Source organism: Jaculus jaculus, chromosome 16, assembly GCF_020740685.1.
Source record: "Jaculus jaculus isolate mJacJac1 chromosome 16, mJacJac1.mat.Y.cur, whole genome shotgun sequence".
Classification (NCBI taxonomy): Eukaryota; Metazoa; Chordata; class Mammalia; order Rodentia; family Dipodidae; genus Jaculus; species Jaculus jaculus.
In genome coordinates, this window is record NC_059117.1 from 12,031,700 (window position 1) to 12,045,228 (window position 13,529).

General features: G+C 49.2%; 1 protein-coding gene across 1 annotated transcript in view; it reads left to right on the plus strand.

The window, feature by feature from the left end:
* The window catches only part of Tns3 (tensin 3), a 249,025-nt gene that overhangs the window by 62,679 nt on the left and 172,817 nt on the right, over window positions 1–13,529 (plus strand). The window contains exon 2 of the mRNA XM_045136218.1: window positions 9,539–9,576. Coding sequence (XP_044992153.1) covers window positions 9,544–9,576 — 33 coding nt within the window. The 5' untranslated portion in view covers window positions 9,539–9,543. The remainder of the gene's footprint in view (window positions 1–9,538; window positions 9,577–13,529) is intronic.

Below are 13,529 nucleotides of genomic sequence, written 5' to 3' on the forward strand. Positions count from 1 at the left end.
CTTTAATCCATTTGGACTTAATTCTTGTCCATGGCGAGAGAGAAGAATCTATTTTCATCCTTCTGCAGATATATATCCAGTTTTCCCAACACCATTTGCTGAAGAGGCTGTCTCTTCTCCAATGAGTATTTTTGGCATTTTTATCGAATATCAGGTGGCTATAGCTACTTGGGCTTACGTCTGGGTCCCCTATTCTGTTCCACTGATCTACATGTCTGTTTTTGTGCCAGTACCACGCTGTTTTTGTTACTATGGCTCTCTGGTAGATTTTGACCTCCAAATAAATTGGCATTTCTGATCATTCCACCTTTCATATTGCTAGACATTTGTTTTTTGTCTATCCTGTTTGTGGTGTATTTGTATCATTCAAAGTTATAAAGTTTGCTTTGTTCAGACCAACGCCTCCTTTCATTTAGCTTATATTTTTGCTTCGTACTTTAGGGTGCCAGCACTTTCTTAGTGTCACAGAGACATTTCGTTCTGATGTTCATTTGTGCTTCTTCATTGGATCAGCCCAGTTTCACAGCTGGCGCATTGTCATTCCCGTTGCTTATGCTGTGTGTTTATTCGTGACCCAGCCAGTTTGCCCAGGTTTATTATGTATGCCTTCCTTGCTGTGGCCTATGTCTCTCCTATGTCATCCTCTTTCTTAAAACATTTATTTATTTATTTATTTATTGGGGGGCAAGTAGAAAGAATGGGTTCTTCAGGGCCTCTAGCCATTGCAAGTGAACTGCAGATGCATGCGCCACCAGGACGTTGGTCCTAGGGGATCGAACCTGGGTCATTTGGCTTCCCAGGCAAGTGCCTTAACCGCTAAGCCATCTCTCCACCCTCCTTTTAATTTTTTTTTTGAGTTGGCCAGGCTAGCCGTCCGCGTGTTTGACTCTTTTTACTTAACCCCCCCTTTTTTTCTTCTTTTTCTTTTTTTGTTTTTTGAGGTAGGGTCTCACTCTAGCCCAGGCTGATCTGGAATTCACTATGGAGTCTCAGGGTGGCCTCGACCTCACAGCAATCCTCCTACCTCTGCTTCCCAAGGGCTGGCATCAAAGGCGTGTGCCACCGTGCCCCGCTCACCCCCCTTCTTGCTGTAGGTACACTTCGGGGATTACAGATGCCAGTGCTACAGCACCCGGCTTCATGTGGCTTCTAGGGGGTCTTATCCCAGCTACTCACACTTGTGGGGTAAGTTCTTTATCCACTGAGCCATCTTCCCGGCACAAAGTCGTAGCGTTATGGCAGAAAGGCCTCTTTGCTGTCAAGTGGTCCTGGTTGTGTTGACTGGTCCTCTTTCAGGGGGCCGTCTAGCTCGTCAGGGCCTGGGCTGGCAGCTCTTCAACTGCCAGCTGTTCCCTGCATTGGCTTAGTGAACGCAGGATCCAGTCACTGCACCAGGCACAACACAGCAGAGCCTTCACCCACAGGCTCACCAGGTGTGTAAGCCTACCCCCTTGGGACATGGACTGCCCACGTCGAGCTGGGCTGCTGGCCAACCTGGAATCCCTAGGTCATGTACCATCATGCACCGAGTCTGATGTGTGGGGCAGGTGAATTCCACGCTGCTTTATTTACTTGCCTTTATTTGTCAGAAAAGGGTCTGACCGTATTGCTCTGGACGCTCGACCAGCCTCAACCTTGTGATGCTCCTGCCTTGGAATGCCCTCGCCTCAGCCAACATGGGTCACCATGTCTGGCGTCTTGTGCTGCTATCTGACGTTGCTAAACTGGACCATGAATGCACCTTCTCTCCAGTCTCTGTGGCAGCAGCTGGGGCAAGGCGTATAAAGCACGTGGCACGGTGGCAGCCGGAGCCTTGGGGAAGCAGGGATGAGAGCCTTCTTCAGCAGCAGGCATGGGTCTTCTAAACCAGCAAGTTCGGCCGGTGGGCCCTGAGCAGTGAGCCAAGGCTCCCACCGTGTCACGTGACTCCTGCAGCTTCTTCCTTACGGAGTCCAGCTCCATCCCTGGAGTGGATGGCGGCTCACCAGGGACATTTCCTCTCCTTGTCTTTGTAGCAGAGCCAAGATCTCTTGCCTGAAGCCCCAGGCTGGGTAAACTTACCTTTCTGTCAGTGAGAATTGCGCCTCTCCCCTATTCTAAGAGCCTCAGGCAAGGAGTTATGAATGGGGTGTCATCTGCCCTGAGGTTGTTATTGTTGGTAGGAGCCAAACAGCTCTCAGCTGCACCCTTCCTCTTAGATCATTGAAGAACCCAAAGGTCCTTGTGCATGTGGCCTATTGTCACTGCTGAACATGCTAGAAATAGAAACTGGTGAGCATACTTGAATCATAGTCATGAATCCATCATTTATTAATGCTAATCATATCTTAATGAAAGCGTTGACTATTTTTCCCAGCAAGAGAATCAGAGGTACATCATTGTTATTTAATTATTTTTGTTATATAGGTTGTAATTGGAAGGCTGGGCCTCTTGCCGGCCCTAGCTGTATAGTGCTTAAGGAGTTGCAAGAAAATGCAGCCCCATACACTTATACAGTCAGAAAAAAAGCACTTTATTAACCTTTGCAGATTGTTGTGGACGCTGTTTTGATTTAGCACTAAAACACAACGATAATTTTAACATTTTATTTATTTATTCATTTATTTATTTATTGGAGAGAGAGAGAGAGAGAGAGAGAGAGAATGAGAATGGGCATGCCAGGGCCTCCAGCTACTGCAAATGGACTCCAGATGCATGCACCCCTTGTGCATCTGGCTGCCGTGAGTACTGGGGAATCGAGCCTGGGTTCTTAGGCATTGGAGGCAAGCACCTTAACTGCTAGGCTGCCTCCCCAGCCCTCAACTGACAGTTTTTGAAAGCTTAGTTCCCTGGTCTAACCTGAAGCGGAATGAGTATATTTTTCTTGCTGTTTCGTGAGTGTCACTGGCCGGTCTGCCACGTAGAGTGGACTGGCCACCCAGCAGGTCATCTGGCAGTTTTTGGTTCAATAACTTACACAGACTTCTCAGTGGGAGGCATTTGTTTTACAGTCTCAAAGAAGGCACCATGTTTGTGAATGCCACTGTGACTTAAAAAAAAACACCTTTATTTTTATTTATTTGAGAGAGAAAGAGGCAGAGAGAGGGAGAGAGAGAATGGAAGCGCCAAGGCCTCCAGCCACTGCAAACAAACTCTAGATGCATGTGCCACCTTGTATATCTGGATTACATGGGTCCTGGGGAATCAAACCAAAGCCCTTTGGCTTTGCAGGCAAATGCCTTAACCGCTAAGCCATTCCTCCACCCCTGCTGTGACTTTCTTAGAAAAGTCCTAGAAGTTGCCAGGCTCCTAGTTTGGGATATGAGTGTTCTGAAAAGTGAATTTCCACTTGATATTTTATGCTTTGCCATTAATCTGACAAGTTCACTTTGATTATTTCTGAGAAACAGGCAGCCATCGACTTGTAAACAATCACATTTTGCCCACAAAGAATCCTTTTAAATAGAAATGATACTGCCGGAAAAAGCCACTGGTGCAGCTGACAGCCCACAGCGGCAGAGTCCTGCTGGGGAAGTGACGCTCAGCGCACACTGCGCGCTGGTCTTGCAGTGAGAAAGTTGTACTCTTTTATCAGGTCATTTGTTAAGTGAAGCTGGTGTTGTGTTTTGTTTTTTTTTTTTGCTGACTGTCTGGTGCACAGAGCAGAGGAGCGACTAGTGCAGGATAGTCTTAGTGCCTAAACGTCTGCCAGTGCACCGCAGATCCTGGCGTTGACATCAGAGAAAGGACAAGAGACAGGTGAAATTATTTTGACCTCATCATTCTGTGACAGGTCTTCGGGACCCCAGGATTCTAGGAGAACCCCTTGAAGTACCTTGGGCCTAGACTAGCGGGACCTAACCATCTGGGTGGCCTTTCTGTGACTCATGCAGGGGTGGGGTGGGAGAAGCTGGACTGAATAAAGTTCTGTGGGTGAAGCGGATGCAGGGTGACCTGCAGCAGACACTGACTGGTGTGGAAGCAGTGGAGGACGCCGAACAGCTCCTATTGCAGAACGAGCCTACCATCCTTCTGGATAGTTCTGCTTGTGTGCAGGGGTGACTGTAGAGTCTGAGCCAGTTAGGAAAACAAGGCGCCTGGCTATTACTGAGGCAGTGGGTGCTGTCATGCAGAGGAACTCAGGGTGTCATGAGCCCAGGGTCCTGTGGAGGGTTATATGGAGAACAATGTCTTTGGAAGCTGAAAGCATATTCCTTTGTCCCTGAACATGGCTTTGGGGGGGAATCATGGAAGGCTGCTGGATGCTCGGAGACTGAGAAGGAGTTTAGAGGAAGGACAGTGTCCACAGGGACGCTGAGCAGCTGATGGGCACCAACAGAGCACCATGTCAGCGAACTTTCCATGGTCCAGTTGCCAGCTTACTGGTTCTCTTCCCGCCCGTGCTGCCCATGAGGAAGCTGAGCCTCGAATGAGGGCCTCTGCCGTTCAGATTGGGGGAAGATGATATTTTAACATGAAGAAGTTGGTCAGGACTCTATAGAAACAAAAGGTATGATAATGGGACCCTCTTTTCCCTTCCTTCCTTCCTTCCTCCCTCTCTCCCTCCCTTCCTTCCTTCTTTCCTTCCTCTGTTCCTCCTTCCCTCCCTCCCTCCCTCCCTCCCTTCCTTCTTTCCTTCCTCTGTCCCTCCCTCCCTCCCTTCCTGCCCCTCCCTCCCTCCCTTCCTTCTTCCTTCCTCTGTCCCTCCCTCCCTCCCTTCCCTGCCCCTCCCTTCCCTCCCTCCCTCCCTCCCTCCCTCCCTCCCTTCCTTCCTTCCTTCCTTCCTTCCTTCATCTCTTTTTCTTTTTACTTTCTTTCTGAAAAGGACACACACATCTAAGAATGTGCAAATTGCCCACAATCTCAAAGTTGAATGCTATATTAATTACTGTTGTAGCTAACTTTGTGTTGCTGGGGTAAAACACTGAACCAAAAGCAGCTGGTGGGAGAAAAGTTTTTTATTGTTGCTTATAGTCTTAAGGGGAAGCTTCGTGCAGGGGAAAACATGGCATGAGCAGAGGCTGGACATCACCTCTGCCACAGCAGGAGAGTGAGCCAAACTCTGGCAAAGGGAACTGTCTATAGCACCCTTAAGCCCACCCTCAACAGCACACCTCCTCCAGCAAGCCTCCACTTCCCAAATTGCCATCCGCTGGGAACCAAGGGCTCAACACACACGAGTTTATGGGGGACACCTCATCCAAACTACCATGGTTACTTTCTCATTGCTGTGACCAAGTACCTAACGAGAAGCAACTTAAGGAAGGAAGGGTTCATTCCGGTTTATAATTCATGGTTATAGTCCATGATGGTAGGGAGGGTATGATAGCAAGAGCTTAAAGACAGCTGAGCACATTCTGTTCAAGAATACAGCCTCTGGGCTGGAGGGATGGCTTAGCAGTTAAGGCATTTGCCTGCAAAAACAAAGGATCCAGGTTCGATTCCCTAGGACCCACATTAGCCAAATGCACAAGGGGGCACATGCATCTGGAGTTTGTTTGCAGTGGCTAGAGGTCCTGGAGCATCCATTCTCTCTCCCCTCTTTCTTTCTCTCTCCCTCTTTCTCTGTCAAATGAATAAATAAAATAAAAAAAGAATCAAAAAAAAAAGCAGCCTCTCAGCTCACGTTTTGTTTTTCATTTGGAATTATACTGTCCACAATTAGGGTGAGTCTTCTCACTTTAATTAACCTAACCTAACCTTTAATTAACCTAGCCCAGCCCTTTCCAGAGATTTGTTTACATGGTGATTTTTTTGTTTGTTTCTTTCTTTGAGGTAGAGTCTCACTCTAGTCCAGGCTGACCTGGAATTCACAATAAGGTCTCAGAGTGGCCTGAAACTCACAGTGATCCTCCTTCCTCTGCCTTCTGAGTGCTGGGATTAAAGGTGTGTGGCACCATGCCCAGGTCTTTTCTTTTTTAAGATCTACATTCCTGAAAGTATTGCTAGACTTTGTGAAAATGATTCTCCATCTACTTTCAGTAGTTCAAGACCATTTGTTTAAAAAAAAAAAAAAAGCCAGGCGTGGTGGTGCACACCTTTAATCCTAGCATTCGGGAGGCAGAGGTAGTAGGATCACTGTGAGTTCAAGGCCACCCTGAGACTACAGAGTGAATTCCAGGTCAGCCTGAGCTGGAGTGAGACCCTACCTCAAAAAAGTCAAAAAACAAAAACCCTTTTACTTAACAAACTGCTGGTTACAGCTTCTGGCCAGCGGGTGGGGATGGACACCGTGAATGGAAATCTCATCTTTTGGGGCCTTGTGTGCTTTGTGGGTGATGACTTTTGGTGGGGAGCTCTAGTAGTTTGGAGGTCTCCCTCTTGCTGGGGCCTGGGCAATCTGGGAACGTGACCAGAGTCCGAGAGATCCCTGCTGTGCTGTGCTCACTGGCAGCAGCTTCTGCAAGCAAACACACAACAGGGCATGGTTGGTTCACAGGTGACCCATGAATGGACCCTCAGGTCCCATCCGTGGACCCTGGTCTTCCACCAGCAAATGGGGCAAGGATGAGTGGCTCCCTGATGGTGCGACGGCAGTTCGGGAACGTCCGTGAGAGTCAAGCTCTTTTATGTGTAGGTACCGAGGCAGGTGCTGCTGGTTTTGCAGGTGAGCACTTGGTGGAACCAGCAGGCGCTCTCCATCCCCGAGTTGCAGCCTGTCTGCCAGAGGAGACTGTGGAGTGGCCTTGACACGACAAGGCAAGGATTCAAGGTGCAGAGGCAGCTGGGTGGGCCCAAAGGCAGGAGCGGAATTCCAAGTGGCGTCAGCCTGGAGGGCAAGGGATGCATGGGCAGCTTCCAGCATTGGGCAACGGAGGATGAAGGGTTGGCGCCTGGGACTCTGAGCTTTCTCCTGTGGGTGACTGGAAAGTGTTGGACTCATTTTCTGTGACTTGTCATAAAGGCATCAAACCTGAAGCAGCTGATACCTGAACCTGAGGGAGAGGCTGGATTGCACTGGGAATTTATTTTTTATTGAAAACATATTTATTTGCAAGCAGATACATACATACATACATATATATGGAGAGAGAGAGACTCCAGACGCATGCACCACTCTGTATATCTGGCTTATGTGGGTACTGGGAAATTGAACTTGGGCCGTTAGGTTTGGCATGCAAGCCCCTTCACCACTGAGTCATCTCGCCAGCCCTCACTGTGACTTTTTGATTTCCTATTTCCCTGTACCTTGGCTGAACAAGCCACCTACCATGACTGTGTCTTGGTACAACCATAGTTCATGCTGTTTCTCACTGTTTCTTGGTTTTGGACTGTGGATTTTAAAAAGATTTTAATTTATTTATTTATTGGAGATAGAGAGAGGGAGGGAGAGAGAGAGAATGGGCATGCAAACGAACTCCAGACATGTGCCACCATTACATCTGGCTTACGTGGCACCTAGAGAATTGAACCTGGGTCCTTAGGCTTCACAGGCATGCGCCTTAACCACTAAGCCATCTCTCCAGCCCTGCACTGTGGATCTTGAAGAGTCAGACAGTTCAGCTTCAGGTCCTCTTCGAAGGTTGTGCTGTCTGGATGAAGTAGGGCCTGCCGTGGGGTGGCCTGGAAGGCCGGGCTGGTCAGCTGCTGGCTTCTTTCCCTATGGGCTTCTCTGTGGAGCTGTAACAGAGTGACCTTGCAGCTCGCCATCTGGTTCTGCTAGGGCAGAAGTCACCGTGCCCTTTGGCTTCCGTAGCCACCCGTATTCCCTCGCCATGCTACCTTGGCGTATACACTGGCAGTGATTCTCTATTAGAAGTCATCTCAAAGAGCTGCCAGCCACATGCCGTGGGCCGGTCCTGTGCCGCTGGGTGTGGGTGACTGTCACCGGCACAGCCCCGTGACTTGGCCAGAGCCCTAAGCCTCCGTCGCTCTCCCGGCACAGTACTTCCGCCCTCCTCTGGCTGGAAGTTCTTTGGGTAGCACCCCGCCCGCTTTCCCGTGTAAGTCTATCTTGATTTGAAATCCCTGATCAGCCTGGTGTGGTGAATAAATATTTGTTTGGTGAGTTGTTTGAAAAACCTCAGAAGCTTGGAGAGATAATTGAAAAAAAAAAGTCATACAATGAAAACAAGTGAAGTAATAGCTACTGGGGTTCACAGAAGCCTAAGCCCTGGGCTGATCTGGCCTTTCAGCTGCACATGACCCTCTGGCTACCTTTGGGACCGAGCACTGCCCAGACCACGCGGCAGGACACAGTGAAGGTCTCGTGAGCTCCAGACCCAGCCACACCAAGCTGGGACTGGCGGCCTCGTCGTCCAGGGATCCACACACTTCTGCTCGGAGCATCACTTTGTAGTTTCAAAGCAAGGACCCCAGAAACATTTCATTTGAGGCCATGATAGCACTGTAAGAGGAAACCGAGGTCCCCAGTGATCCTGGGACCTGCCCCATGCAGCCCAGCTGGAGGCATAGAGCCTAGACAGGAAGCCTCAGGCCGGTGACCTGGGTGGGCTGACAAAGATAGGGGAGAATAAGGAAGGTCCCGTGCCTCTGTGGAGCTCCTGAGGTGGCTTCATTTCTGACCATCTTGTGGCCTGTCCTCTCCACTGGGGTTGGGATTGGGCCTGATACCGCACCTGGGCTTTTATTCCCTGAGGCACAGCTGAGGCCTTGACTCTGGGCCCGAGGGAGGGTCTGTGAAATCCGCATTGGTTCCAGCCCCATGCCTGCATTGTTGGAGCCTCCCATGACACGGGACCTGCTCAGATCCCATAATGGACTCTGCTGAAGGATTCTCCTGTAGGAATTCAGACATGAATGTATCCTGACAGCCCCTCCTTAGGTCTTCCAGAAGTGGAGTAAATATGCGTGACTTTCTCACTAATGTGAAGTCTCCAGTCAGAGCACTCAGGAACCTGTTGTTTCTTGTCTTCTTTTTGTTTCAAAGATCAGCAGTAATTTCTATGCATGTGAAACACTTTTTTAAAAAATAATTAATTTATTTGAGCAGGAGAGAAAGAGACGGAGGGGGGGGGAGAGAGAGAGAGAAAGAGAGAGAGTGAGCATGCTAGGGCCTTCAGCCATTGTAAACCAGCCCCAGACATGTGAGCCACCTTGTGCGTCTGGCTTATGTGGGCCCTGGGGAATCGAACTTGGGTCCTTAGGCTTCGCAGGCAAGCACCTTCACTGCTAAGCCAGCTGTCCTGCCCGTGAAACGCTTTTTGCTGCCCAGATTACCACCATACTTCTTTAGGAATCCAATTTAGCTGGATAACCCTCTCGGAAAAGCAAACATTCCACTTATGATATACTCCTGAGAAATTCCCACCTCCCTCCCTCGCGGCCCCCCTTCCTTGTGCTTCCCTCCCTGGGAATTGGAGTGACCCCAAGCTCTGGCCCGTGCCAAGCAGGTGCTCTGCTGCCCAGCTAGAATGTGCTTCTTCTGTGCTGTGTTCTCGCTGCCGTCTCCGTTGATATGCTAGGAACAAAGTCACCCTTTTGTCAGACAGAGTTTGCTCTGTGGTATTTCTGCTGGACTTTTTCAAAGAAGTGACCTGGAAAGTATTGCTGTTAAGGGTGCTTGACTCACTTTCTTTCGTTCTCTTTCCCCCTCCAGCCTGCATGCATTCCTGCCACAAGAAATGTGAAGCTCAGGTAAGCTTCTGTGGCTTTCCCGTGGGACTTTCTGAGCGAGTCGGCCTTCCTTGAAGAATCTGGGGGGGGGGGTGGACGGGGCTGTGGACTCATGGAAGGAGCCGGCCAGTGGATACTGTTCAGTGGGGTGGATACCTTTCATCTCAAGAACAAACGGGGGAGCTTTGAAATCCATATTTTCAATTACAGAAAATAATTCTGAAGAATTTGATTTCAGATAAGACTTCAGTAATCTTTTGGGTATGCCACCAGCTCTTTCTCGATGACAAGTGATCTCTGGTTTCTCCTTGCATTGGCCCCTGGTCCTAGGGCAGCGGGGGTGGGAATAGAGAGTCTGGGAACACATCTGGCCCGAAGGAGTGCACGGGCTCACGTGGAGGGGAGGTGCATACAGTGGCTGGAGAAAGGCTATAGAAGGGATCACTAGGTCCGGTTTGCATGTCCCTAGAAAGGCGAAAGCGCCAGATAGCCCCTTGGTTGCTGTGGCCTGCTGCACCTTGTCCGGTGTAGGGCTGTGTGAGCAGTGAAGTGGAGTGGCCTGGCAATGAAGAGGTCACGAAGGAACTTGTGGGTTTCTCCCATCTCGCCGTCCGCACCTCTGGATTTCCTAGCCGTGTGGCTGGGCTGAGTGCGCCTGCAGCTTTTTGCCCTGTGACCTTCAGAGTCCATTTGTGGAGCTGTCCAGGGGTCTTGGTGGGCTCTCCCTGTAGCTCTCGTCTGACAAGATGGGGTTCAGCTATTGTTTGGGAGTTCGAGGGCTGGCGGGTCCTCATGCTCCCAGCTTGCCTTCGGTCAGAGCTGGGTGGGAAGCTGGCGTCACATGCTTTTTTTGTGTGTGAGGAGGGTCAGGTTTCCTTCATAAACGAGCACACACAAACACGTACACTGAAACGTACAAATATACACATGTGTATTCACACACATTGCATGCACTCACGCTGTTGTATTCACATAGACACACTGCAAATATACACATGTGTACACATCACATATGCATGCACAAACTTTTGTCACTTATGCACATATACCCATACATATATCCACACAGTTATTAATGAGTGGTTTGGCCCTAGGTTTTTTTTTTTTTTCCGAGACTTTTCCTGTTAAGTGATTTTTGTTTGTTTTTGTTTATTTTTTCGAGGTAGGGTCTAGCTCACCTGGAATTCACTATGTGCTCTCAGGGTGGACCCGAACTCAGCAATCCTCCTACCTCTGCCTCCCAAGTGCCCTGGGGAATTGAACTGGGGTCCTTTGGCTTTGCAGGCAAGTGCCTTAACCACTAAGCCATCTCTCCAGCCTAGTGTTCTGTAGCTCTGACCGATGTAAGTTCTGAAAGTGCATCCTCTTTTCCTAAGGTGGGATGGATGGTCACAAGCCAAGAGGATGTCTTAGGAGTGACATGAATCATGGGTATACTGTCTTTTCTGAGACTAGCTTGTAACATGTGATCAGAAGGGACATAGCCAGCCAGTGCTACGAGAGGATGCAGTAATGACTGAGTCCTGTAGATACATCTATGGCTGGTTGCTGGTCACATGACCTTTGGAAGTTCTTGGAGGTGGCAGGTCTGGGTCTGAGCAGTGGCATCTTCCCTGAGAGGCAAGAGCCCTGTGCTGTTGACTCAACAAGTGTTTCTCTGGCATCTCTGGGCAGGGCTCCCTGCTGCTTGTCCTGACGGTGGGTATGCTTCGTTTTTAAGCCACCAGCTTAAACATTTACTGAGTTTTGGTCTAAGTAAACATTGAGGTGGGCCTATTCCAGCTCACTGTCTGATGGGAGCTTCAGACCTTGGTGATTTGAGAACCAAGTGGTAGCTTAATTCTGCTAGATGTTTGCTTTCCACTGGGATTTGCCCTGTGTGTGTGTGTGTGTGTGTGTGTGTGTGTGTGTGTGTGTGTGTGTTTTAGAATTTCTTTTTCTTTTTTTTTTTTAGCAGTTCAGAAGATTGAATGCAGAGCTTTATCCATCCTAAGCAGATAAGGCTGTGGCACTGAGCTACACCCTAGCTCTGCTTGTGTGATTTACTGTTTGATAGCTGCTTTTAAAAAAAAAATTATTTATTTACAAGCAGAGAGAGCAGATACAGACAGAATGGGCACACTGGGGCCTCCAGCCACCGCAAACAAACTTTAGATGCATGTGCCACTTTGTGCATCTGGCTTTATGTTGATACTGGGGACTTGAACCCAGGTCGTTAGGCTTTGCAGCAGGTGCCTTAAACGTTACCTCATCTCTCCAGCCCTGATAGCTGCTTTTTAAATTAATTGATGTTGTTTTCAGAGAAGTTTTGGGTCACAGAAAAACTGAAGGGAAAGTGCAGAGAGAGCGCTCACATTCATACATAGCCTCTTCCACCGTCAATATCCCTGTTCCAGCTGACCCGCCACTGTCTGTGAAAGTTTATAGTTAGCATTAGGGCTCATTCTTGTTGTCCAGGAGCCTATAGTTACTTTTCTCGTCTCTGTGGCAAAATATCCGACACAAGCAACTAAGGCAAAGGATTAATTTTAGCTCGTGGTTTCAGAGGGTTCTGTAGTCCCGAGGCTCTGTTGATTGTGTGTCTCTGGTGAAGAGGAAATGACAGTGGTAGAATACACGGAAGGAAACAGCTCATGGCCGACAGGAAGCAGAAGGGCATGGAGATCAGGTGCAGCCTTCAAAAGCACAACCCCAGGGACCCGCTGCCGGCCGCTTGGCCCAGCTTTGAAGTGTCTGCCATCCCCCCCAAATATAGCCACCATCTTGGGAACTAAACAAAACACATGAGCCTTTGGGGGGCGGCGGGGTGCAGCTATTTCGTATTCAGATTGTTCATCATGGTCCGTGAGTACACACAGGTGCATCCGTCATCATGTATCATGTAGTTTCCCTGACGTCAGGACAAATCCTCGTGTGCTGTGCCCCTCCTCAAGCCCCTGGCAGCCGCAACTTTCTGTGCTGGCTCCATAGTTTGCCTTTTCCAGAGTGTCACGTGAGTGGAGCGGGACAGCTCACGACCTTTTCCAGAGTGTCACGTGAGTGGAGCGGGACAGCTCACGGCCCCTTCACACTGGTCTGCACTGTGTTTCCTCCGTGTCTTTTCTAGCTGCGTGTTCACGGTTCTCCCAAGTCTTCTTCGTTTGTAAGTTGTTAGTGGGGTGAGGAGCCTGAAGCACCCTTAAGTCCTCTTCTTGGGCACTTTACTTCCTCTTTCTGTCAGGTCCCTTTCCAAGGAGGCTGACCTCACTGCCCTTCCACTTACGTGGTGTGGAAAGTTCCGGAAGATGTGTGGAAAGCTGGGCCTGCTTCTTGCCAGAAATAGTTCTCCTGAGGTTTAGGGCTGGGGGTGACCTCGTGGGAGAATTCCCACCAGGGAAGCCTTACTACCCCTACCCTGGGGCTACCTTCAGTCACTGAGTGGTGGGTCGCATGTCACATAAGCAACCAGTCCTTATCCTTTGTGCAGAAATCCTTGTTTTTCAACTCAACGTAATCTGGGCTCCAAACAGGGCTGTTAGTTCAAAAGTCAAAAGTTCTGAAGCTTCCTTGGATAAGACCCGTTAGCTCGTTACGTTATTTTTGTTTGCTTGTTTTTGAGGCAGGGTCTCACTCTAACCCAGTCTGACCTAGAACTCACTTTGGAGCCCAAGCTGGCCTTGAACTCACAGTGATCCTTTGACCTTGGCCTTCCAAGTGCAGGGATTAAAATTGGCATGCACCCACTATGGCTGGCATGATCATTGTTTTATTTGTTATTTATTTATTTATTTAAGAGAGAGAGAGAGAGAGAGAGAGAAAGACCCTAATGAGTGGACCAGGACCTCTAGTCACTGTCAATGAACTCCAGACGCATATGCCACCATGTGCATCTGTCTTACTTGCCTTTTGGGGAGTCAAACCTGGGTCCTTAGGCTTCACAGGCAAGCGCCTTAACTGCTAAGCCATTTCTGTAGCCCAAGATCATTGTTTTATAA